Source organism: Orbicella franksi, chromosome 14, assembly GCF_964199315.1.
Source record: "Orbicella franksi chromosome 14, jaOrbFran1.1, whole genome shotgun sequence".
Lineage (NCBI taxonomy): Eukaryota > Metazoa > Cnidaria > Anthozoa > Scleractinia > Merulinidae > Orbicella > Orbicella franksi.
The window spans coordinates 5,013,963-5,037,509 of NC_138158.1; the positions used below are offsets into that span (position 1 = coordinate 5,013,963).

Sequence of the window (23,547 nt, forward strand, 5' to 3'; positions counted from 1 at the left end):
GTTATTTAGCAACATGTCGTAACGTACGTAGGTGATGAAAACTGCAGACTTGATACAAATTTCTTCCTCAAAGCTGACCTTAACTGGTGCTTGTTCAATGGAGTGAACATGTCTCCGAGACATTACTAAAAACAGTGTTTCATCAAGATTTCAGTCTTGGACGATCCCAAATATAGATATGTGTCAGGTGTTACTAGAAATACATGCTAGTCAATGAAATTACAGCAAAGGTCCGAAACAGATCACGCTAGCGGCCAAACTGGTAACAGTATTATTTGGTTAAAAGCTTCTTAGGGTATCGCCTGAGGACACATTTTACCTTGATTACTTTTCGTTCGGCGTAATATTTATAAGTAGATCCATCACGGCTGTAAGTTATTCTGTAAGTCCTGACCCACTGTTCTGCGTCATGTCGGCCCTGAGTGGCGATGCCTGTTACACGAGTCAGTGCTTCAAAATCAATCTGCAAGGAAATCGTATGTGAGATAAAAGCTAACAGTTTGTGAAACTAATACGCACATTTGTTCACTCAAAGACATCTTGTACAGTTGTACAGTGGTACCGTTGGACACCACTAATTCAAACTCGGTTATTTCGAATTCCTCGTTATTTGAAACTCAAACCCATTTCCTTTGGATTTGCCCTTCACTCATTTACTATCGGCTTTTTCGAAATCCCGATATTTCGAACTATTTTTCGTTTCCCCAGAGAGTTCGACTGTCTATAACGTAGGAAGCCTATTCTGCAAATAGTGCGTATTTAAAGTTGATTGATTGATTGATTGATTGATTGATTGATTGATTGATTGATTGGTTGATTGATTGATTGATATCTTCTTTTTGGTTTCGAGGCCCTAGAAAACCCATAGAGAAAAATTAAACATTTTTATTTTTCATCGAGTATATACGCTTAGTACCCATTTGAACTATTCACTGTACCTGCAAATACTGTTTGAGATCATTTCTACGCGCGCACCATGATCCACCCAATCTTCCCACTCTCCTCTGATGCAGGCGAGCATTCCATGGTCCACAATAGAAACTGTGGTACGATGAAGCTGTGATTAACGGATTGGCAATACGCCGGTCCGCCATGCCTAGAGGCATGTTACACTTGTCTAGAAAAAAAAAAAAAGAGAAAAGGCATGTATTGTTAGGCTGTTATTTCACTGCTGATTTACTTGTACAACGCAGTTCAACTTCAGATCTCAAATATCTTAGGCGCACATGAGCCAACTGAAAAACAAAACGTAAAACTTGAGTTCAACAGGCTCACCGTACGACCCTGAAAAGTTTGTGAACAGTTGATTTGATATAAGTTGGGCATGTTTATGGTGCAATTAGAACTTAGATCAATACACAGGGATAGTTACAGTGTATCATTAAGGGTTTCTTAGGGTTCACAATCTAACTGTTTGATTTTCTCCCGCGACACAACAACAGACTTCAGAAAATTCTCCTTTTCCTTTCATTCTGGTATGCTAGGTGTGAGGTTTATGTAGCCAGTTGGCGAGTTTTTGACGACAAATAACGTCATTAAAACAATCCAAAAACCTATTCACTTACGCTCTGGGCACCCATAAAGTTCCAGTCTCATAGCTATGTAACTGTGCCAGCCCTTGGGTACGACACGGAAATACACAGCTTTGATTGGCGGAGAGAACGCTTGGGTCTTCACAGAGTGACGATCATTGTTGCCTGGGAAATACTGCAAAAGAGGAAAAGATATTTTTGCGTAATGTTAGTAGGATTCAAATATATTTGTCGATTTAAACCTGAATGCTTTCGATTCGGTTCCTCCCGTTATGTTCCTATTCTTTTTATGATAGCTCCAGTTTACTTACAAGAACTTGTTGGTATATCAAAACAACGGCTCTTATTTTATAGTTTTCGTATTTATTCCAACATTTACCTGCTTTGCCAAGCGCGGCAGAGTCCAAACAAAATTATACATTGTTGAAGTTATTGCTAAGGCTAACAGGCATAAAGTCTGAGAGAAAAAAATATTTTGTTGAACAGTTTCCCCTTCATTGCTATCCCTAACAAGACAGGTGTATGACTGAAATTCAGACAAAAAATTCCTTACTGATTTTATGCTTTGATCTGAGACATGCGAGGTAACAATAGGCTTGAGAAGAAAAACTGCTCTTTTCAGTGGCTCTCAACAGTTAGCAGATACTTGCTCCTGTTTTTTTCCACATAAGAATCCCACAACTTAGCTGCATACCTTAAAATTCCCGTACTCCATGTAGTACTCAAAGTGCATGTTATCCTGGCTGAAAGCCACCAAATAACGCGTTACCCACTGATTAGCGTCATGCCTTCCCTGTGTCGCAATTCCTGTGATTTTCATTGGTCGACCCAGAGCGATCTGTAGATATTGATTGGCATTTCGTATACGTGCTACCCAGGCTCCCATATAGCGGCCAGTACGTGAGCGGTGGAGTCGAGCGAGGTATGGACCGTGGAACACATTATAGGATGAGGACGCAGTCATAGCAGTGTTCTTGATTCGGCCGCTCTGTATGCCAACTGGAGCGGCACACGGTCGAACTGGAAATTGAGATTTTGGAGTTAATTACTGAACATGCATACGTGTAGACCAAATTGCACTTTTAGGATGATAATAGTTGTGAACAAATCTGGCACACAACACCAGACAGCAAATGCTTGTAGAATTTATACTCATGTCCCACTTCCATTTCGACATACCACTAAAAACGAAACCTGCTTAAAAAATGTTAATCACAAGTTTGCTATTATACACATGTGACAACTACCATATTGCTTGAGGTACTGTACATACCAGCCAGACAGCCATAGAATTCAACCCTCATCGAGATGTGGCTGCGCCAAGATTTGGGATGGATTCGTACAAACTGTGCTTTAAAAGGCGGGACAAATCTGTAGGCTACCACTGTATGGCGATCAAAATTACCACGGAATACCTACAAGAAATACGCACATTGTCACTGTTAGTAACAATATTGCTATATAACACTCACCTACCGTCATTTTATGTATGGTCAAATTATTGTTAAGCCAAAGCACATATCATTTTGTGAGCTTTAAAGTTCAACTCAGGGCATATTAAAAGTGATACTTTTACGTCTCATTTACAAAGTAGAAAATCAAACGAATTTTCAGCTGATGATATAGGAAAAAAAATGCAAGCTAAATGTGAAGTAAGTCAAGACAAGAGAAGTATTTCAGGACTAAAATTGTACGTATCCTCGTTTGTCACGATGTGCCAAGTCACCCTTACGGTAAATTAAGACCGCCTTTGAAACTAAATTTTTCTTCTTTGATTAAGATGCCATATGAAGCAATTCTTGAATATACTTTGAACATTAACTTCATTTTTTTCTAGCTCTGGGGAAAATAATCTAGAAAAATGGCTTTTACACAGTAGCACATCGTGCGAAGTATACTACTGAAAGTTGGAGATTCCCATGTGAGTGAGCAGTACCAGTTCACATGCATCCCATGTTTATGTAGACAAATCAACGCACCCTTGTTCGTCCGTACTGCTTGTAAGAGAAGAATGTTCTTCCATTTCTGCTGTATGACACAATATATGACGTCACCCACTGGTGAGCATCTTGCCTTCCTTGAGTAGCCACGCCCTCTAGGCGACCCAAGACACCAAAGTCAACCTAATTACAGGTAAATTAATATTATTAACCAAATCAATGAAAGAGTACCAAAACGAACTATTGTGACAATGAAAATTGTTCAGTTATGTCAAGAAAAAATTGAATCCCTCATTACTACCCAACCAGTTAGCTTAAGAGTCTTTGGCTTAGAGTACACGCAACCTAATTACTTTCTAATTTGACTTAAGAAACCGGTTAAGCCTAGATTCAGAATTTATGTATCTCCTGTCCTTATTTATCACTGACTGAGAAAGTTACTTCATTGTGATCGGCTGAAATAAGCAAAAATATAGTTAATTTTTCATTTGCACTACAGCGCAAATTATACAGGCGCATTCGTAATTTTCATAGTCATAAAATAAATGAGTAATCGTATGAAAGATCGAACAATCAAGGATTTACATTACTCATGATATATGAAAATTATTTTAAATTGCGCTCGCCTTATGGTTCCTGCAATTTTGAGAGAATTTTCAAATAAAGCCTTCACTGCACTCGCATTCATACAATTATTTTGACTACACTTGTAAAAGTTGTACCAGAGTTAACCAATGTATACTTACCTGCAGCCATTGTCCAGCGTTATTTCTCTGGGCACACCAGGCACCAGTCCTACCACGACCAGCAACCATATTGAGCCGCCCGCGATCTGGGCCATGTCTAGAGTTGTGACTTGAAGAGGCAGACAGTGCACCGCTTGGGATGCGGCGATCTTCTATACCAATAGGAACCTTACATCGTCCTTGAAAGTACATAAGAGAACACATAATTTCAAGTTCAAGTTGCATGAAGAAAAATCTTCAAAATACTGTTCAATACAATGACAAAACGACACACCGAAACCTCCGAATCTTTGCTGACTTCCAAATTGCTAGAAAACAACTTTCCACAACAACAGAATTTATTTACCCCATTTAATAGCTTATATGTACAATCATTTCAAATGATCTTTTGAAAAATTGAAAGGTTACCAGCTCCCTGAAATAACTAAAAAGCTAAAGATGCCAGGGAGCTGGTTTATTTTCACTGACTATAATTCGATTGATCAAATTTACACTAAAAATGTGCTGCTTTACTTTCTTTAACGGGAAAACATTGTTCATTGATCATTATAAAATGGTCATCACCAACACAACTTAAAACCAAAACCAGAAGAAACAAAACTCTAACTCTGACTTTGAATTTTCTTGCTAGGATCAACAAATATTAAACGCTAGCACTTGTTTGGCCATTGGAAAAAAAAATTCCCGAAATCATTTTTTTAGGGCCTACGGAAACCATAACAATATTTCAAGCTGATATCAGAAGAATAAAGTAAAATGAAAATAAGTCACTGCACTAGAAGAAACAGTTAACCTTACCGATTGTACAGCCATAGAGCTCAACTCTGATTGAGATGTGTCGGTACCAGGACCTGATGTGAAGTCGCACAAAACGGCCTCGGATTGGTGGAACAAGGGCATGGGAAACAACTGTGTTCCTATCGCGGTTGGCTTGGAAAATCTGATGAACGAAGATCAAGTAAAGTACCTCAGGTTAAGGAATGAAATACAATTTTCACTGACCGTACATGTGATATGACGGATCGAACAAAAAGTAGCCCAATTACGCTTTTAATTTGCTGTTATTTCGTTGGCAGTAAGTATCTAGCATTGGCCGTACAATGCCGGCCCCTTATCAAAACATGCAGCGACCTTAAAATAAAACGTCTTGACTTTACACTGACTTTGACAAAAATGTTAAGCATTTTCAGTTCCCGAGTATTAGCCGATCGCGAAATAAGTTTCTTATTTCCCGACTTATTTCCCCGTCCACTAGCAGCCACGATATTTTAGCTGTACAAGAATATTTCGAAATGAAACCCACCTTCCTCGTATTGCGTTCAAAATAAAAAGCAAAGTAAACTCCATCCTGACTGTACAGTAGATAATATGATGTGACCCATTGGTTAACGGTGGGTCTACCTTGAGTCGATATACGGACGATTTTAGTGGGTCTCCCCAAGTCAATTTGTAACCACTGGAAGGCGTTATTCGCTCCTGCAGACCAGCCGCCCATGTACCTCCCCCTGCGTTGGTTTTGTAGCCGAGCTAAATAAGGAGCATGATGATTATCCCAGCGAGATGATGACGTAATGGCGACATTTCTGATGCGGCGATTCTGCATTCCCAACGGACGATTACACAGTTTACCTGTGAAGGCAACATCACATACATTTTTACAGAGACGTTCCTGGTTTTCGAGAAGACTTTGGTATGAAAATGTTTCTTCTCGTAAGAACTTCAATTGTACAAGACCATTCATGGCCATATAGCCAGACAAAAAATTTAATAAGGCAATGTCCATGAAAAAAGTATGACTGAAGCAATGTCCATGAAAAAAATGACTGAAGCAAACTCCATGAAAAAATTATGAGTGAGACAATGTTTATGGTTAAATTCTCTTCTTAGTTATTTAGGGTGTTTATGATGACTGTAAACAACAAAAACAAAAAGGCAAGTGTCTCGGTTGGCCTCTTACTAGTTACGGCCCAAGCAATTTATAAATTCGCTGGGAAGAAATCATGCAGTTTGTTATAAGTTGGAATTTGTTACATCAAAGTCTTTTCATACTCTACTGTATATCACAAAGTTCCGTAACTGTTGTTGGAAATTTCGCGTCACCCACAAGGTTACTGCTACTTTTTAGATTACTCCCTTTTTTGTTTGTTTTATAAGGTGTTTGTGGCCTCAAGATTACTTGCATCAGAATTATTTAGCTTCAGCTGGCCTCACCTAATCTGCAGCCATAGAGTTCCACTCTCATGGAGATGTGACTGCGCCATGTTCGGGGGTGAATACGAACATACCGTGCTTTGAAAGGGCGCAGGAAGCGATGGGTTACGACGAAGTTCCTCTCGAAGTTCCCTTTGAAAACCTGTGTAAAACAAATGAAACAAGAGAACACGTCAGAAAGTTATTTCACATGCAAACTTCACAGAAGGCTACTTAAATTAATGACATTGACAAAGAAAATTACTTCACCTTAATCCTTCTTCCTTCCCTATATGGGATGGATCTGACATTGTTCATACTGTAGGACACTGCATAACTCGTGACCCACTGGTCAGCGTCATATCTACCCTGGGTAGCGATTCGCTTGAGTCGAGAGACTGTGCCCAGGTCTATATTCAAGTACTGCCTGGCATTGTTGTACCTGGCGGTAGATAAGTAAGACATAACAGCATAGATAAGTTCAAGTGCCAGTTTCTCTGGCAAAGTAAGTTTCTTTTCTATCATACATGATACTGAAGGGAAACTGGCCAAAGAAAAATAGGCCATTTTCTACAAATAGGGCATTTTCGTATTCTCAGTATTGGACTGGAACTAGCTTGCAACTGAGGCTGATGAGTCATTTCAAATGCAAATGATGGTAATCTGTTTTTATTGATAGTCCTCCGCATGAGCTCCATTGTCAGCTAGTTTCAGCCCTATATCGAGAACACGAATATGGCCTGTTGGGAACACCAAAACCTTACTTACTTACAACAATATAAAAAGTTAATATGATAAAGAGGTATTTTGCCGAAACACTGAACGAAACCACAAAATTAAGTCTGAGCGTGTCCAAATGTAATCGTACAGTACTCACTTTGCGATCCAACCTCCTCGAACATAGCCGTGATTCCTGGACTGAAGTCTGGCATTCCACGGTCCGTAGTAATAGTTGTACATGGACGATGCCGTAACAGCTTGTTTGGTAACGCGACCGTCCTCCATTCCCAAGGGAACATCACAAGGATCTTATATGAACCAAGGAAGAGATTAGCCAAAAGGAATGCATAAGTAACAACTGAATGAGTAATAAAGTACATGTAACTCGGCTGAATGAGTAATTTATAACGTGCAACTGAACTAAATTTCTACGAGTTTTGATAACAAGAACAAAGTGAAATTATTCTTCATGAAATGGGTACCGTTATTCTTATATTCCCGGGAGCCGTGGGTAAGGGTGGGTTGAGTCGCCAAAAGGCCTCTGAATTCTTTTTATTATTATTATTATTATTATTATTTTGTCTCAACGTATAGCATCCTCAAGGACTAAGGGGGAGAGTCGGGTCAAAATTTTTGGGTCAGAAAGAAGGCAACCGGGACTATTTACCCCTGGGTCTCCGAGGATGCACCTATAGTTGTGTGTTATATGAAAACAACAACAACATACAACGTTTTTTTCTCAAGGTCGGTTGATGAGACAGGGGTGAAGTGCCCCAAACTCAAAATTGGAGCAAACGACAGTCAGCTCTCTGGCCAGAACAGGAAAACAGTAGAAAATAACTGTCCATAAGATTTTGAATTAATAACTGCAATATCATGCAAGCAAGTCACATTTCTACTAAAGACCTTCTTTCTGTCTATTAAATACTGTGTATCACTTAAGACCTTTACCTGCTCTGCAGCCATAAAACTCGGCTCTCATGGAGATGTAGCCATGCCATCCCCACGGGTGCAGACGAAGATAGCGAGTTTGTATTGGTGGAGACAGGACGTTATCCACAACGCTGATACGGTCACGATTGGCAGTGAAGTACTACAAAGAGTAAACAAAACATTGTTCATCTAAATGAGCTGAAAACACTTCACTATCACTATAAGGAACTGAGGTAATACACACGTTGCCAAAAACGTCCGTTGCTAAGTTAACATGTGCACGATTTGTTTTTCTGCAAAACCACAATGAGGCAGTGTTGCAAGATAGGTTGCACCCAATAACAGACGGTTAAACGTCAAACTGCTATACTTACAGGGACTTTAATAACTGTTCTGCTTCGAGCTGATAACTGGTCATTTAGACACATGCCCAGTTGTATAAGCTTCAACTCGAATCTTAGGAAGACCATAGTGTAAATATGATACGATTTCGTGTTTAAATAAAGATTGAATTGTCTTGACTTATACCATCTGTAAGCATCAAAAGGAAACAAATCTGACCTTATCCTGACTTCTCTGTCTGTAGGTTGCCCAGTGCAGCGTGTCCAAGCTGTATGTCAGCTTGTATCTTGTCACCCACTGGTTGGCATCTCGTCTTCCCTGTGTAACAATCTTTCGCACAGTTGTAGTTCTTAAAAAGTCGACCTTAAACCACTGGTTACGATTGTTATGTCTGGCAATCCAGCAGAAAGGCTTGTGAAGTCGTCCATTTGGTGCTGTGTAGCGTCCATTGTAAGCCGATGAGGAGGTGATTCGTGCATTGGGGATTCTTCCAGATTCTAGGCCCAGTGGACGGTTGCAAAGTGGGGCTAAATGGCAACAAAACAGCAACTAAGAAGAAGGTCCACCACACCTTGTACTTGTTTTTGACATTTTGTGGCTTACAGTTGTTTTAGTTGGAAAATTTTATAACCAGTTTGATTCTCATTTTCTTTTGTTTCAGATACTGATACGAAATTTTAAGCAAAGTTAAATAAAACGAAACTTTGAAAAAAGGCAAATTAAATGGAAAATTAAAGGTAAATTGAAGGTAAATGAATGTAAAAACGTCGCGTTTAAAAAGGATTCAAATCAACTTTTTTGATCTTTGATTCTCTTTGGTTTATTGACTCTTTCTTATGCAAGTAAATATATGAAGCATACCTCAACTGCGGAATTAAGATTTAAAGATATGAGGGATAATCGAAGACTTGAAACCTAAGCAGTAAGTTCAACTATTTAAGGTTTCCTTCAATGTGAATGTGCGTAATTTAGTACATCTCAAAATATGACTTATTAGCACATAATAACATGACCAATAAGTTCATGTAACGACTTACCAATAGGGCATCCTATGAATTCCACTCTCATGGACATCCAGCCATACCAGGTCAGCGGATAAACACGGATGTATGAAGCGGCTATGGATCTGGGGAAAGTGTTGGTGACTATTGTGTGACGGTCACTGTTGGCTGTGAAAACCTGTCAAACAGGAATGCATAGAGCAGCAGGTATTAATTGTAAATGCGACCGAATTACCCACCGTGTTTTAACATTCATATAAGACCAAAGCGTTTTGGAACGAAGCTAAGTTAAGTGTTAGAACTGATATTTTGAAGCGGTTGTTAAAGGATGAGTGGTGAAGAGACAGAACAAAAGATGTTGACAAAGTTTTTGTTCGTTAGGAGAGTAGAGAAACTTTACGAATGGCCAATTCGCTCTGTGAAACGTGTCTGCAGGGCCGGGAATCATGGTAGTTGTATTCATCAGAAAAAATATCCTGTCTAAGATGATGAATATAACTACCATAATTCCTTGCAAGCCCATCTCATAGAGGATGGAGGAACCCCTTGTACTGCTTCTATTATTACCCTTAATCACTGGAGAACACTTTACCTTTGGATACTTTACAAATTTAAATCCATCTCTACTAAACGTGAGGATAAAGGTCTTGACCCACTGGTTAGCATCTTGTCGACCCTGAGAGCGGATTCCTGTAAGTCGAGCCAAGACCCCAAAGTACACCTGAAGCCACTGGTTACGAACGCTGCGTCGTGCGCTCCATGACCAGCGGTGATTGATGCGGCCATGCCATGGTGCAAGGTAGCGATTGTAGTACGTAGAGGCTGTCATGGCACCATCACGAATGCGCTTATCTTCCAGACCAATCGGAACAGAACACCTTGCTACGGAACGATAAATATAACACTGATGTAAACTGCACTGCTCAAACTCAAAATCCTGACCATGAGGGTGTTTGGATAATAAGCATAAAATTATTCAGATTTTATTTCTCCGTTTCTTCCTTAGTTTTAGTATCGATTGAGAATATCTATCAAACAATCAAGACAGTGTTTGACCACATTTTCAAACACCCCGACGTTCGTGAAAAATACTCCGCTACGCGTCGTATTTTCAACTCTCTTCTCGGTGTTTGGAAATGTGGTCAAACACAGTCTTTCGTGTTTGACATATTACGTAAAATATCAACTTCTAAAAACGTTAAAAAAAAGCCCCTCGGTGAAATTTTTCTTCTTGTCTTACTTGCTGCCAGATAAAGACGAGTGAGATTTTTCTTTGCATCGCATTATCCATTTTGTATTTTAATGAAAAACATTTTGTTTCTTTGTCGTATATTTCTTCCATTTTTCATTAAAACCACTTAACCACTTATACGCTTGGAAAACTATTTTTCACGAAATGTTTTTTAAGCTTTTTTATTATTTTAATTTACTTTCTTTGTATGCCATTTCAAGACAAATACAAAAGAAATGAAAAAAAAATCACATTAAAAAATTACACTACTTGGTTATTAACGTTACCTGCAACACATCCATAGAACTCCACTCTCATAGAGATGTGTCTGTACCATCCCCATGGATGTACTCGGATATAACGCGCTATTATTCGAGGGAACAAACGATATTGAACAACAGAATTCTGATCTCTGTTTCCTGTGAAATACTGAGAGAAAAACATGAAGGGTTTTTAGTATCAGGAGTACAAGGATGTAAACAGGTCAATGTGGTGTAAACAAGTTCTGTAGTCAATGAAGTGTTATAAGTCATCGCAGGAGCCCATCACCGTGATGGGCTCCTGGTCATCGCCATATCCAAGAATTTACCAAGGGTCTTGATGGAGTTCAATTTTAACTGTCAGCTGTTTTTAACTGATAGCTGATATCTGAAAAAACTGACTTAGAGCTGTGAAATGGGTAGTCTTCTCCGCAGCCGTTTTTGGGATGTGCGTTACATCCCAAAAAACGGCTGCGGAGGAGACTATGAAATGGACTGATGTTTTTGAATTTTGATATTTTTAGCCGAGAAATCGGAGATTCCAGCAGCCCTATCCAGATCCTAATCTCACTTATAACTTGCGAAAATATTTGAATGTTAATGCTAATCTTTCTACACTTGTAACTACCAATGGATAAAGCCATATTGGTCGAACTATCTGAAGATGCTCAAAACAGGGCCGTAGACAGAAAAAAAATATGACTGTAGCAATGTCCATGGTTAAATTCTCCCCCTACGCATAGGTGGTGTTTATGATGACTATAAACAACAACAACAACAAATAAGCAAGTGCCTCGGTTTAGTCGGTTTGCCTGTTTCTTGCTTCGGTCCTGGAATGTACTTACATCCCCTCAAGGGCGCAAAACTGTCACTTTGGCTTTCACAGAACATTTCTTCCTAATATGCCATATAAGGCGTTTAAATTTTATGTTACTTCTTGATCGTTGTAACTGTCTTAAAATTCAAACCCTTACCCTTCTCGCACTATTCTGTTTATAGTCAGCGAAAAAAACACCATCCTGGCTGTACGACAAATAATACTGTGTCACCCACTGACGGGCGTCATGTCGTCCCTGAGAAGCCATTTTAGTGATCCTCATTGCACGGCCAAAATCAACCGAGAGCCACTGGTAGCGATTGTTGTGACGTGCACACCACGCCCCCATCCGGGAACCTGCTCTCTTCAAATGGAGCCTGCCGTTGTTAGCAGCATGATTCTTATCCCAGCTGGACGAGGAGGTAATCTGCGAGGCTCTTATACGGCCATTTTGCATTCCTAATGGTTTGTTACACTGTGAACCTGGCAAAAGATAATTGTTACAGAATAAAAATGTTGATTCATTGTCTAGAGAATATCTTTCGCTAAGTGACCTTTTTTTTCTGAACCTCAAATTGTTCTATAGTCCGAGAGAAAATCCCATGTTAACAAGTGACATTTAAACAATAGTTTACTTTTCCATTTTTAAATAGCCTCATCTAAACACGACGGGGGAGGGGTTCGGAGAATTCGAGACAGTTATTCAATGATATACGTAGTCGAGAGTTTGCAAAACTTGTGAAACTTCTCCCAGCACCCAAGTGTTTAGATGAGGCTATGTAAACATGGAAAAGTACTCTATTGTTTTTATAAACTATTTCTCAAAAATACACGCGACTCCAAAACGTCACAACCGTGTTTACAAACTCTCATCTAAACACACCTATCGACCAATGAGAGCTCGTGTAGTATCTCAGTTATTTTATAATAACGTACACATAACACCTACCGACAATACAGCCGAAAAATTCCACTCTCATTGATATCCAACTTCGCCATGTGACTGGGTGTATTCTGAAGAATCGAGCCTTTATGGGCCTCAAGAAGCGGTTAGTTACAACCATGAAGCGGTCATAGTTTCCAGCGAAGATCTGTGCGGGACAAAAACCAAGTGCAGTAATGAACGACACAGTAAGGCAAGAAAACTACTTGCATAGAAACGTCATTCGAATCCAACAAACAACACGTTTAAGAAGAAATAAAATTGTTTCAAGGAAAAAGTAGATCAGTTATCCACCCATTGCTACCTACTCGAGGCATCAGTAAGGCATTTGACCACCTACAAATCCCCAAGGTGGGTCAGTTCTCGAGCATGGGGTAACTGTAGATAATTCCCCCTCTCCTGGGTTTCCGCCTTATTTTACAGCTGCAGAGCGGTCAAAACATGTTTCAGTTGAAGATTTCGTTGGGAAAGACAAAGTCATGGAGGAGCTTTTGCGCCAACGGTACCTTCAATATTTGATATGGGAGCAAAATGCGTCATTGAGGTATAACATTTGAGGCAAAAAGATATCTTACACTGTATGGCAGACCATTTTCATTTGAACATGTGAGATGGGAATAAATGGTCTGTAAGCAGTATAATTTTAGGGCTCAAATGAATAAGAAAATGCATTGACTTGTAGCAATTAATGAACAGCAAGGTACTGACCTTTGTCCTGCGGCCTTCCCTGTATGTTATAAACCTTTGACCTCTACTGCTGAAGGACACATAGTAACTTGTCACCCATTGGTCAGAATTATGACGTCCTTGAGTGGAAACCCTAGTAACGTACGCGTCAGTTCCAAAGTCCACTTGAAGCCATTGTCTATTGTTTCTATGACGTGAGCACCAGGCCCCTCCGTTTCTTCCAGCACGACGCTGATGCAGTCTTGCGTTTCTGGCCGCACAATAGAAGTTATATGAAGACGAGGCTCGGAACATGGGGTTCGGTATACGGCCATCTTCCAAACCAAGTGGAACGTCACATTTACCTGAAAAAAAAATGCATACCCCAACGATTACCTTATGGAACAAGGTTGTACCATCAAAGGTGTACAGTAGGGCTAATATTGGGTAATTTCTTTGTTTAACTATCTCATAACTATCTGACAACTAACTTCTGGTTATCGCTTCACAACAGAAGACAATTCACTTACTCCAAGGACATCCATACAATTCCATTCGCATGGAAATATGTGCCTTCCAGCCCCGTGGAACAAGCCGGACAAATCTTCCATAGAACGGTGGATCGAAAGATCGAGTCTGAATTCCATTTCTATCATAGTTGCCTGGGAACGTCTGTAGAGAAGCAAAAGTCGATGCCATGTTCTCAACTACTTGATAAATATAATAGTAAATGGTTTGAATCCAGGATTATCAGTAGTTCGTCTTGTGTGATCAAACTGAGCGAAAGTCATCTTCAGAGGAGACAGTTCTTTCAGAACTACCCTCACCCGGACGGTCAGACAAGACGAACTACTTGATCAATAGTAGCATATATTAATGATAAACAACTAAGGAATTAACCTCCACAATATTGGAAGACCAATTATAATAAATGTAACCATTTCCTAACAAAATATTTTGCTTTGTTTTTTTAGAAAATCTAGGGGAAGAAACAATCAGTTTTGTGTACACAAGATATGCTAGGGAGTTTTAGTGTCTGTATACTATTAGTTAACAGTTTTTCTGAAAATTATCAGTATCTCTAAGATTTTATTTCTTAATTCCTGAGGAAGGCCAGTGAAACTGACCGAAACTTTGTAGGCGACGCTCCTTGACACGTAAAATTAAAAGAGCTAAGTCACGGCTTGCGCATCTTGAAAATTTTAACCTAAATTTTTCAAATTCGTCGTTTGTGATCCGTGTTAATCTTCTCCATCCTTAACCAACCTTGTTTGTTGACGATTATTATTACCTCTTTGGTGTTTTTCTATCTTAGTAAACTGTTATTTTCAGGTTTCCTTCAATTTAAAGGTGATTGTGGCCAAAATAACTCAAAATAACGTGACTGACCTCCTTTAACCTCTGAAGACTCACCTTGATGTTATCCCACCATTCTCTGACGTAAGAGAAGCGTGTTCCATCTGAGCCATACAGGATTTGATACGCCGTTACCCACTGGTCAGCGTCCTGTCGTCCCTGTGTGTTAATACCTGAACACTTCATGTACCTTCCCATGTCAATCTGCAGCCACTGGTGATGGTTGTTATGACGTGAGGACCAGGCTCCCATCAACCGACCACGGCGCGCGCGGTGAAGTCTGGCCAACCAAGCCGCATGGTTTACATCCCACTGAGACGAGGCTGTCATGGCAGAATTCTTGATGCGGCCATTTTGAATACCAACAGGACGATTGCAGAAATTTTCTGAGGGAATGAAGACTTGTAAGTATTAAACCTGCACCCTCTCTTTACCTAAAGTTGTAGTAAATCCACTTCTGTTTTGTCTAGTTAAGTCAAACTGCAACGGCTAAAGGAGCTACATCACGGTTTGTGCATCTTGAAAAGTTTTCTCTATTCCAAGTTCGCCGTTTTTTATCCGTGTTAATCTTCTCCATTCTTAACCATCCTTGTTCCTTTATGGTTTATTATTGTCTCTTTGGTGCTTTGCTATCTTAGTAAACTATTATTTTCAGGTTTCCTTCAATTTAAAGGTAATTTTGTACGTGCCCAAGATAACTCAAAATACCGTGAGTTAGCTCCTTCAAGGAAAAATACTCACCTCGAGCTCGGCAGCCATACAGCTCAACTCTCATTGCAATGTAACTTCGCCAGCTTCTTGGATGCAATCTGACAAAACGGGCTTTGATCGCTGGGACAATTGGGTGAAACACAGTGTGGAAAATGTCATAATTACCACGGAAAATCTGGAAAAGAGAAAACACTTTTTAAGCCTAACTTCGCCTACAAAATTACAACAGCACGCGATAGTAAACAAAAGTTAGCACTTAAGACACTCGTAGAAACATTAAAGAATAAGGGCACCGACATATTACTACAGCTTGCCCACTGCTTCACTGTGCGAGTTTTCCAGCTATAGTAAGCAGCATACACGTCCAATCTTAGTGGCCATGATTCTTACCTTAACCCGACCATAGGTATTATACATCCTGAATCGCAGGCCCCGTCTACTGTATGATATCATATAACTTTTCACCCATTGATGGGCTTCTCTTCTTCCTTGTGTAGCGATTCCTTTAATAAGACTTATCTGTCTCAAGTCAATCTGCAGAAACTGTTTGGTGTTCCTGTACCTCGCTACCCAGGCCCCTGTTCGTCCATGACTGGCATAGATGTTGAGCCGCGCTCGGTCAGGTCCATGATTGTAGTTGTATGAAGACGAAGCTCGAAGATGACCCGCTAAGATACGGTGATCCTCCATACCAAGAGGCATGGAGCAGCGATCTAAGGTATGATGGAATTATAAAATCCAAGAATCAAGCATCTTAGTTTTAAAGGCAAGAATTAAAAGATTCCCAATATACTGCTGTTTCGAGAAATGTTGTCCTGCAAAAGCGTACGCAACAATGTCGAAAGGTATCACGGGTAGAGCTGGCGTACGTAGTTTGATCAAGGTTTTTTCCTTCTATTAGCCTGGGACAACGTGAACCTCGATTAATCATTGGTCAACTAACGCTACCCATATAGTTGTCGGTGACACGTACGCTTCCACGCTTTCATAGGATAACATTTCTCAAAATAGCTGTAAACTACTCACACCTTTTACCACAAAAACGCGTACATGTATACTAACAACATACCGTGCTTTTCCTTAATTTTAGTCTACGAACCTTATTGTCAACAGAGCTTTAATGTACACTTTGATAGCTGCGCACACGAGAAATCAGCATCGCAAACTGCGTGACTATTTTAAGGGCGACACTTAATTGGTTTGTTAGACATCAATGTCGTGCTGTTTTATAGTCGTACAGCAATGGAAACGGACTTAAAACAACGTGCTGCAAACTAGAAATAAATTTGAGATAATTACAATGGGGAATGGGGATCTGCTCTGTTTTCTCAATTTTAGTAGTTGCTAACGAATCACTTTTAGGATTTATCACAAAATTCTGAGAACAAAAATCATTTCCAAGGCAATCAATTTCTAAATGAAATTCGCACTTTCTATTGGCATACCTATGTAGCATCCATAAAACTCAACTCTCATAGAGATGTGAGCGCGCCATCCCCAGGGTACCACCCTGATTAAACGGCCTTTGATTGGTGGATTGAATGGATACATGACAACAGAGTTGCGGTCACGATTTCCTGTGAAGTACTGTTTGAAGAGAAGAATACCAGTCAGTACGAAACTACACTTAGTGTTCTACATAACTGTCAAATTTGTTCTTTTTAATTCTAACATCTAGGGTTTCCATGTACTGGTATAATTCATTTCATAAATGCTTGTCACGAAAGTTAAGTAACATTTCTTGAATGTAGATATCTTATAATTGATTTTATTTATTTAAAATTCACTTGTTCATTGAAGTGTCCCCAATTAGCTTTCAAAGCTAATTTTATAGGTAGACACTCAAATAAAGTTCATGTATCTGTGTCTATGTTCTAGACAGCCTCCTAACTGAGTGGGAGAACGCTTGCATTGTTATCACAAAGCACTGAACCAAGTCGAAACCAAAGTCTTTTCAAGCTTTCTTAGCAGCTTCTTAGGTTGCCACAAACTCGAAAGATCTATTTCTCCTTAACTCTACAGTTAAACCCACTATCTCGAACTCTTAAGGAAGCGTGAAGCGTGAAGCGTTCGAGATGTTGGGGGTTCGAGACAGCGGATAGTAAATGGCTAAATAGCATATTCAGGAGAAAATGATTTGAGTTCGAGAGGAGTTCGAGAAAACTGAGTCCAAGATAGCGCGGTTCCACTATACTTAAATTGACAGGAAACAACTTTGTAAATGATAGCTCATTTATACCTACCCTTCTGTTGTTTCGCTCTTTGTATTCCACAAATCGAATTCCATCCAAGCTGTGCATGCAATAATACTGAGTCACCCACTGATCAGCATCAGCTCTTCCTTGAGTGGCGATCCTGATGATCTTGGCTGCTTTTCCAAAGTTTACTTGTAGATACTGATAACGGTTATTGTGTTTTGCTGACCATGCACCCATGTATCTTCCACGGCGATTCCAGTTAAGTCGTGCCAAGAAAGCTGCATGGTAGTTATCCCATTGAGATGATGCTGTTATCATGCGGTTATTAAGACGGCCTGATTGAAATCCCATTGGCTGATTGCACCGGCGGCCTGTGGAAAATACGTAAAAATTTCACAGCAGTGATAAACATTTCACAAAATTCGCGATACATTATACTAGAGGTAGATGTTTTGTGCCATATTGCTCTTACTGCGCGTATTTAAAACATTTAGTTGAATTGAGGGATACCAAATCCTCCACATTGAGGCGCGCGCGTAGTTCCCGCCGTCTTCCTGCCAAAATTGCTGCTCACAAACGTGACAAATTTTCGAAATCCTCTACTTTCAAGTTAAAAGTTAAGACAACCACTGAAAAGTTAACCTTTGTATGCCGCTCGTGCATAGAGGACTTAATAATGGTTATGTTTTTCCCCATTTAGTGGTTATTTACTGCTATTTTAGTTTGACACTTAAATAAAGGTATTCATTCATTCATTCATTCATTCATTCGTCGTTTTGAACGTTTACGACTGCAGATATTTGTACTTACCCAGTATACATCCATAGAGTTCTACGCGCATAGCAATGTGTCCATACCATGTCCTGACATTCACACGCACATAACGAGCTGCAAACGGCTTGAACAAACGATGCGTAACAACGTAGTGTCTTTCTTGATTGGCTGGGAAGATCTGTTAGAATTATAAAGGAAACAAAGAAAATTAACAGCGAATTGATATTTTAAGCGTTGTTTTTATTTATACTTGACTGAATTCTGCTGATTAAACAATAGCAGAATGATCAAACTAAAGAGAATATCTTATCCAAAATCCTTTACATAGAGACATTAGAGAGAAATTACATTTCAAGAGAAGGTGTTCTTACACCAGGTAATGTTTCGTGCTAATCGTCTTGTAATTTTATTGTAGTGTTAGGTGAAGACTTGCCGAAACATGGCTTACTAAGACACTCTTAAAACTAGTGTTTGCTGAGACGTTGCTGCAAAAAAATTGTGAAAACTAGAACTGAACTGTACCTCGCACTAGGCTGGCTGTGACAAAGAAAGGCAATTTTTCTTGCAACTTGTGTCGCAACAAAATATGGGGAAATTTGCCTCAAAAATTACCTAGTTTCACAACAACGTAACGTCCCTTAACACGCTGTGGTAAGTGGTTATAATAATGTACCACATCATTCCGTACAGTCAAGTTCAGACTTCCAAATTACTAGTAAATTTAATTATTTAAAACCAATTCTGTTAAAATAATATGCTCTTCACTAACCCGAGTTCGTCTATTCTCCCTGTAAGGATAAAACCTGACTCCATTCTGACTGTATGACAGAGTGTAACTAGTGACCCATTGATTTGCATCATATCGACCCTGAGTTGAAATCCTCTTCACAACAGACTTGGCTCCAAGGTCAATCTGTAGAAACTGGTGATTGTTGTTCACCCTGGCTAACCATCCACCGCGTGTGGCGCCGTGATTCCGAGCCTGTAATCTAGCAGACCAAGGACCATAGTATCGATTGTAAAACGAGGAGGCTGACATCATGGACTGTGTAATGCGGCCATCTTGGATTCCGAGTGGAACATCACACTTATCTACAACCAGGAGTGAGGAAAATCATCAGCTACCATAGTTAAAAATATTTACCAGCCTCCACCGCAGGCTTTTCTTTTTTTACTGGCGCAAAGAGCGATTGGGAGACTAAGAGTGAGCAAGAAAGCGTGAGCGGGAGCTGGTAGTGAGTGAGGAGCGCGAGCGCGGGGAGCGATGGGGAGGAGAAAAACCCACTGAGCTACAGGAGACTCGTGGGAGCTTAGGCCATTATGGTGTGACTAACACCCTGCTTACCGCTTGGAGTGGAATGTCGATAAGTGGCATATTTACATGTAGAGGGCTTCATGGAATACGACGGTTTAATTGCGATAGCCAAAATAAGGTTGAGAATTCTTTGCTGAAAGATGAGGAGGCAGAACACCCTACTTGGTAAGGTAGCATATTACAGTACGTATACCTGCTTTGCATCCATAGAACTCCACCCTCATACTGATATGACGATACCATCCTCGCGGGATGATGCGGCAGAAGCGAGCAATGATTGGTGGGTTGATGACATTTGCAACAATGCTGTGTTGGTCTCGGTTGGCTTGGAAATACTTGAAAATCAAGAAAATAGCGAATAGTCAGAGGCCTACTAAAAATACAGAGAAAAACAAAATAAAAGCTTTTACAAAGAGGCGAGGCTTCATAGATCGCATTTGTGGCCACTTCTGAAGTAATATTAAATAAATGATTTTCCGTGACCTCCATGAACTTTCACCTCTGTAGGCTAATTTGAATTGAAATCGCTATAAACCAAGACAGGGCAAAAGGTTAGTGGTTTTAATACCCCTTCCGTGTTACCCTGTAATCAATTATTTCTGCTGATCATTACCGAGAAAAAAGCTGCTTTGAGAACTCACAACTTTCAAAATTAAGAATTACCAAACTCCTTGATTTTAACACTATTATATAGAATTACAAGGTGTACTCTTTTGTTCACTGGAATATTGCTTTCTTTTGTCTTTGTCTTGGACAAGAAAACCTCATGCATATCAAACTTTATTTCTGACTGTAGTAAACAGTTTGACAGAAAGGATTTATTTTTACCTTATCGTTGCTCCTCTGTCTGTACAAAGTCCAGTGAGCTCCATCCTGACTGTAACTTAACTGGTACCTCGTCACCCATTGGTTGGTGTCCTGACGTCCTTGTGTTTCTATTTTCGTGATTTTCATTGGTTGTTTAAAGTCCACCTTGAGCCACTGATGATGATTGTTGTGTCTTGCGCACCAGGCTCCCACATACCGGCCTCGTTTGACTGTGCCCATTCTGGCAAGTCTGGCTGCGTGGTATTTGTTCCATATTGAAGACGCCGTGATCTGGGCGTTCCTGATGGCCCCATTTTTCATTCCTAAGGCGCTGTTGCACAATGCCGCTGATGTAGGATTTAAAGTATAAGAAAGAGTTAAAAGCAAAGCAGTTTTAGCAATAAGTGTACTGGATTGGCAAATAATACCTTTGTGATAAATAATAAGATGGCAGTTTAATGTACACAGTTGACTTGGTTCTGTCCTTGTATACCGGAACACAAGATTCGATGTAAAAGACAAAACATAACATTACCCTGCAGCTAAAGAATACGTCCTACAATGGTTATTCTCTTGTATAATGGTAAACGAGGACAGAAGCGCCAAAGTACTTTGTTAAGAATCGCTAGTCAGAAACTCAAGCATATGTAACTACTAGATCAGATGGCGGGTTTTCAACTAAATGTAATAAATAGAGGCTCGTATTCCATGTAAAAGAGCTTTTGAAATAACAAAACTGCTTTACTGTGGATAGCGTACTGCTGTACACCTCTTCTTGCTACTGGCAAGTAAAATGACAAGCAAAGAATGAGTAGTGGTGGGATTATGAGTGAATCACTCTAGCAATGCGGCATGTGACCCAAATGCCGTTTTTGCACGTTGACTAGCTGCAACTGTAATGCGACCCACCGTGTCTGAATCTGACTATTGTTGAATTTCATTGAAAATATAAGTTATTTATATATTACCTGAGCATCCGAACAGTTCAATTCGCATTGATATCCAACTGTACCAGGCCTTGGGATGAACCCTGACAAACACGGCAGCAAATCTCTTTCTGAAGCGATGGAACACTACAGAGTGGCGGTCTGTATTGGCTGTAAAAAGCTAGCACAAAGAAAAAGGGATATAGAAAAAAAGCAGTAGAATCTTGATAAAATATAGACATCCATGATAGCCTACCAACACCCGCTTGAATGTAGGGTTCTTGCTGGAAGGATAGTGCACTCAAAGTTGCACTCATGTCTTAGCAAATTACATTAATGTAAAGTCGTCGAGTTTTTCTCGGTTTAAATGCACTTTTTGCAAATGGATCAAACGAGATACATGTGCGTTGTGTGCAAACCTTGATCATTTCTGTCAGACTTGATCTCTGAAATATTGTGTCTGTTGATTCAAAATAAACTATAAAAGGTGTTTCAAATAAAATAAAATCTCGAGCTCATAATCTGATTGTTAAATAAATACTTTGTTTTCCACCTTCATCATCCAGAAGCCAACAAACATTTGCCATACTTTTCTTTTCTGACGTAAAAAGGCTAAAACTTGTCTTTAAGCTCTGACAGTATTCACGGACATCTTTAAGAGTAAGTGTTTACTGTTAACAGGCACCATGCCTTACCTTAACTCTTCCATTCTCTTTGTAATGAGCAAAATCCACACCGTTCATGCCATACGACAAAGTATAGCTCTTGACCCACTGATTTGCATCCTGTCGGCCTTGAGAACCAATACCTTTCATTCGGTAGATTTCCTGCATATTAACCTGCAACCACTGTCTATTGTTACGATGTCGCACGCTCCATGACCAGCGGTGATTCAACCTTCCATGCCAAGGTGCCAAGTGATGGTTGTAATACGAAGAAGCAGAAAACGCTCCGTTTGTAATCCTCTTGTCCTCCAAGCCAAGAGGTACATAGCAAGGGTCTGGTGACGCAAAACAATTCAATCAGCTTTTAAAAACGTTAATTCAGGCCCTGTTCACACTACGCCGGAGAAATTTGAAAACGGAGTTTTCGTTTCGAAAACGCATCAAATGTTCTCCGTCCACACTACGTCGAGAAAACGGAGTTTTAGCTTCAAAACGCATCAAATGTTCTTCGTCTATACTACGCCGGAGAAATTTGAAAACGCATCAATCACCGGCGACAGAAAAGCTTGGGTGTTAATCTCAGGATTATCAGTCATCGTTTTCGAAAATCTCGGATTTAAAAATGCTTTCCGTCCACACTAAAACGCAAAGCAGGCGTTTTCAAACTCTTCCGGTTTGAAGAGCGTTTTTGAAAAGCTCCGTTTTCGGTCCGGATTAGTCTGGACGGTAGGCCCAACCGTAGAAATAAAGCTGCGTTATCAAATTTATCCGGCGTAGTGTGAGCGGGGCCTCATACTAATCTAGTTTCGCGTTCAGGTTTAGCCTTTCAACTGTTGGGCGTCACTGCAACTAAACAGGAAGCATAATCTCAACAATCCCATATCACATTTAAAGATCATTGAAAATAAATACGCCACAGCGACCTTAACGAGTTTTTACCTTTCGCTCATGATACCCACGCTAAATGATGCGCGCATGGCATCATTTAATTCTCGCAACCTGTTAAGAGTAAATGTCAGTAAAAAAGCAAACAATTATGGCCACAACTGTTTTTGCATGGAACACTGCCTTTATATCGCATATTTCCAACAACTGGCCCGATATTCTTCAGTTAGTCACTTTGGACTACAAACTAACGAGACTTAAACAAAACTGATCTTTTTTTTGATAGTGGCCACGATTTCTTCGAATTTTACTGACTCTTGAGTAAGTAAAATACACAGTGATAGACATTACCTTCCGCACATCCATAGAACTCAACCCTCATAGAGATGTGTCTGTACCACCCCCAAGGGCGTATTCGTACATAGCGAGCCCTGATTGGCGGGAACAAGCGATATTGAACAATACTGTTCTGATCTCTGTTTCCTGTAAAGTACTGTGGATCATAAAAGAAAACTCTTGAAATTGTGTTCTCAAACTTATTAATTACTTATCAAGTTTAAGCAAAGGAAATAATGACAGTGACGGTGTT

General features: G+C 39.9%; 1 protein-coding gene across 1 annotated transcript in view; it reads right to left on the reverse strand.

The window, feature by feature from the left end:
* Positions 1-23,547, reverse strand: part of LOC145468730 (uncharacterized) — a 181,602-nt gene that overhangs the window by 41,980 nt on the left and 116,075 nt on the right. The window contains exons 87-119 of the mRNA XM_081452434.1: positions 23,310-23,451; positions 22,104-22,408; positions 21,451-21,589; positions 20,504-20,829; positions 19,869-20,010; positions 19,130-19,452; positions 18,397-18,538; positions 17,421-17,957; positions 16,834-16,965; positions 15,779-16,101; positions 15,419-15,563; positions 14,735-15,063; positions 13,852-13,993; positions 13,364-13,686; positions 12,662-12,803; positions 11,870-12,195; positions 10,923-11,064; positions 9,982-10,286; positions 9,441-9,582; positions 8,623-8,930; positions 8,080-8,221; positions 7,286-7,436; positions 6,679-6,850; positions 6,430-6,571; positions 5,408-5,847; positions 5,017-5,185; positions 4,219-4,397; positions 3,512-3,655; positions 2,806-2,947; positions 2,227-2,552; positions 1,566-1,722; positions 939-1,117; positions 320-463 (exon numbers count right to left, since the gene is read on the reverse strand). Coding sequence (XP_081308560.1) covers positions 320-463; positions 939-1,117; positions 1,566-1,722; positions 2,227-2,552; positions 2,806-2,947; positions 3,512-3,655; positions 4,219-4,397; positions 5,017-5,185; positions 5,408-5,847; positions 6,430-6,571; positions 6,679-6,850; positions 7,286-7,436; positions 8,080-8,221; positions 8,623-8,930; positions 9,441-9,582; positions 9,982-10,286; positions 10,923-11,064; positions 11,870-12,195; positions 12,662-12,803; positions 13,364-13,686; positions 13,852-13,993; positions 14,735-15,063; positions 15,419-15,563; positions 15,779-16,101; positions 16,834-16,965; positions 17,421-17,957; positions 18,397-18,538; positions 19,130-19,452; positions 19,869-20,010; positions 20,504-20,829; positions 21,451-21,589; positions 22,104-22,408; positions 23,310-23,451 — 7,302 coding nt within the window. The remainder of the gene's footprint in view (positions 1-319; positions 464-938; positions 1,118-1,565; positions 1,723-2,226; positions 2,553-2,805; positions 2,948-3,511; positions 3,656-4,218; positions 4,398-5,016; positions 5,186-5,407; positions 5,848-6,429; positions 6,572-6,678; positions 6,851-7,285; positions 7,437-8,079; positions 8,222-8,622; positions 8,931-9,440; positions 9,583-9,981; positions 10,287-10,922; positions 11,065-11,869; positions 12,196-12,661; positions 12,804-13,363; positions 13,687-13,851; positions 13,994-14,734; positions 15,064-15,418; positions 15,564-15,778; positions 16,102-16,833; positions 16,966-17,420; positions 17,958-18,396; positions 18,539-19,129; positions 19,453-19,868; positions 20,011-20,503; positions 20,830-21,450; positions 21,590-22,103; positions 22,409-23,309; positions 23,452-23,547) is intronic.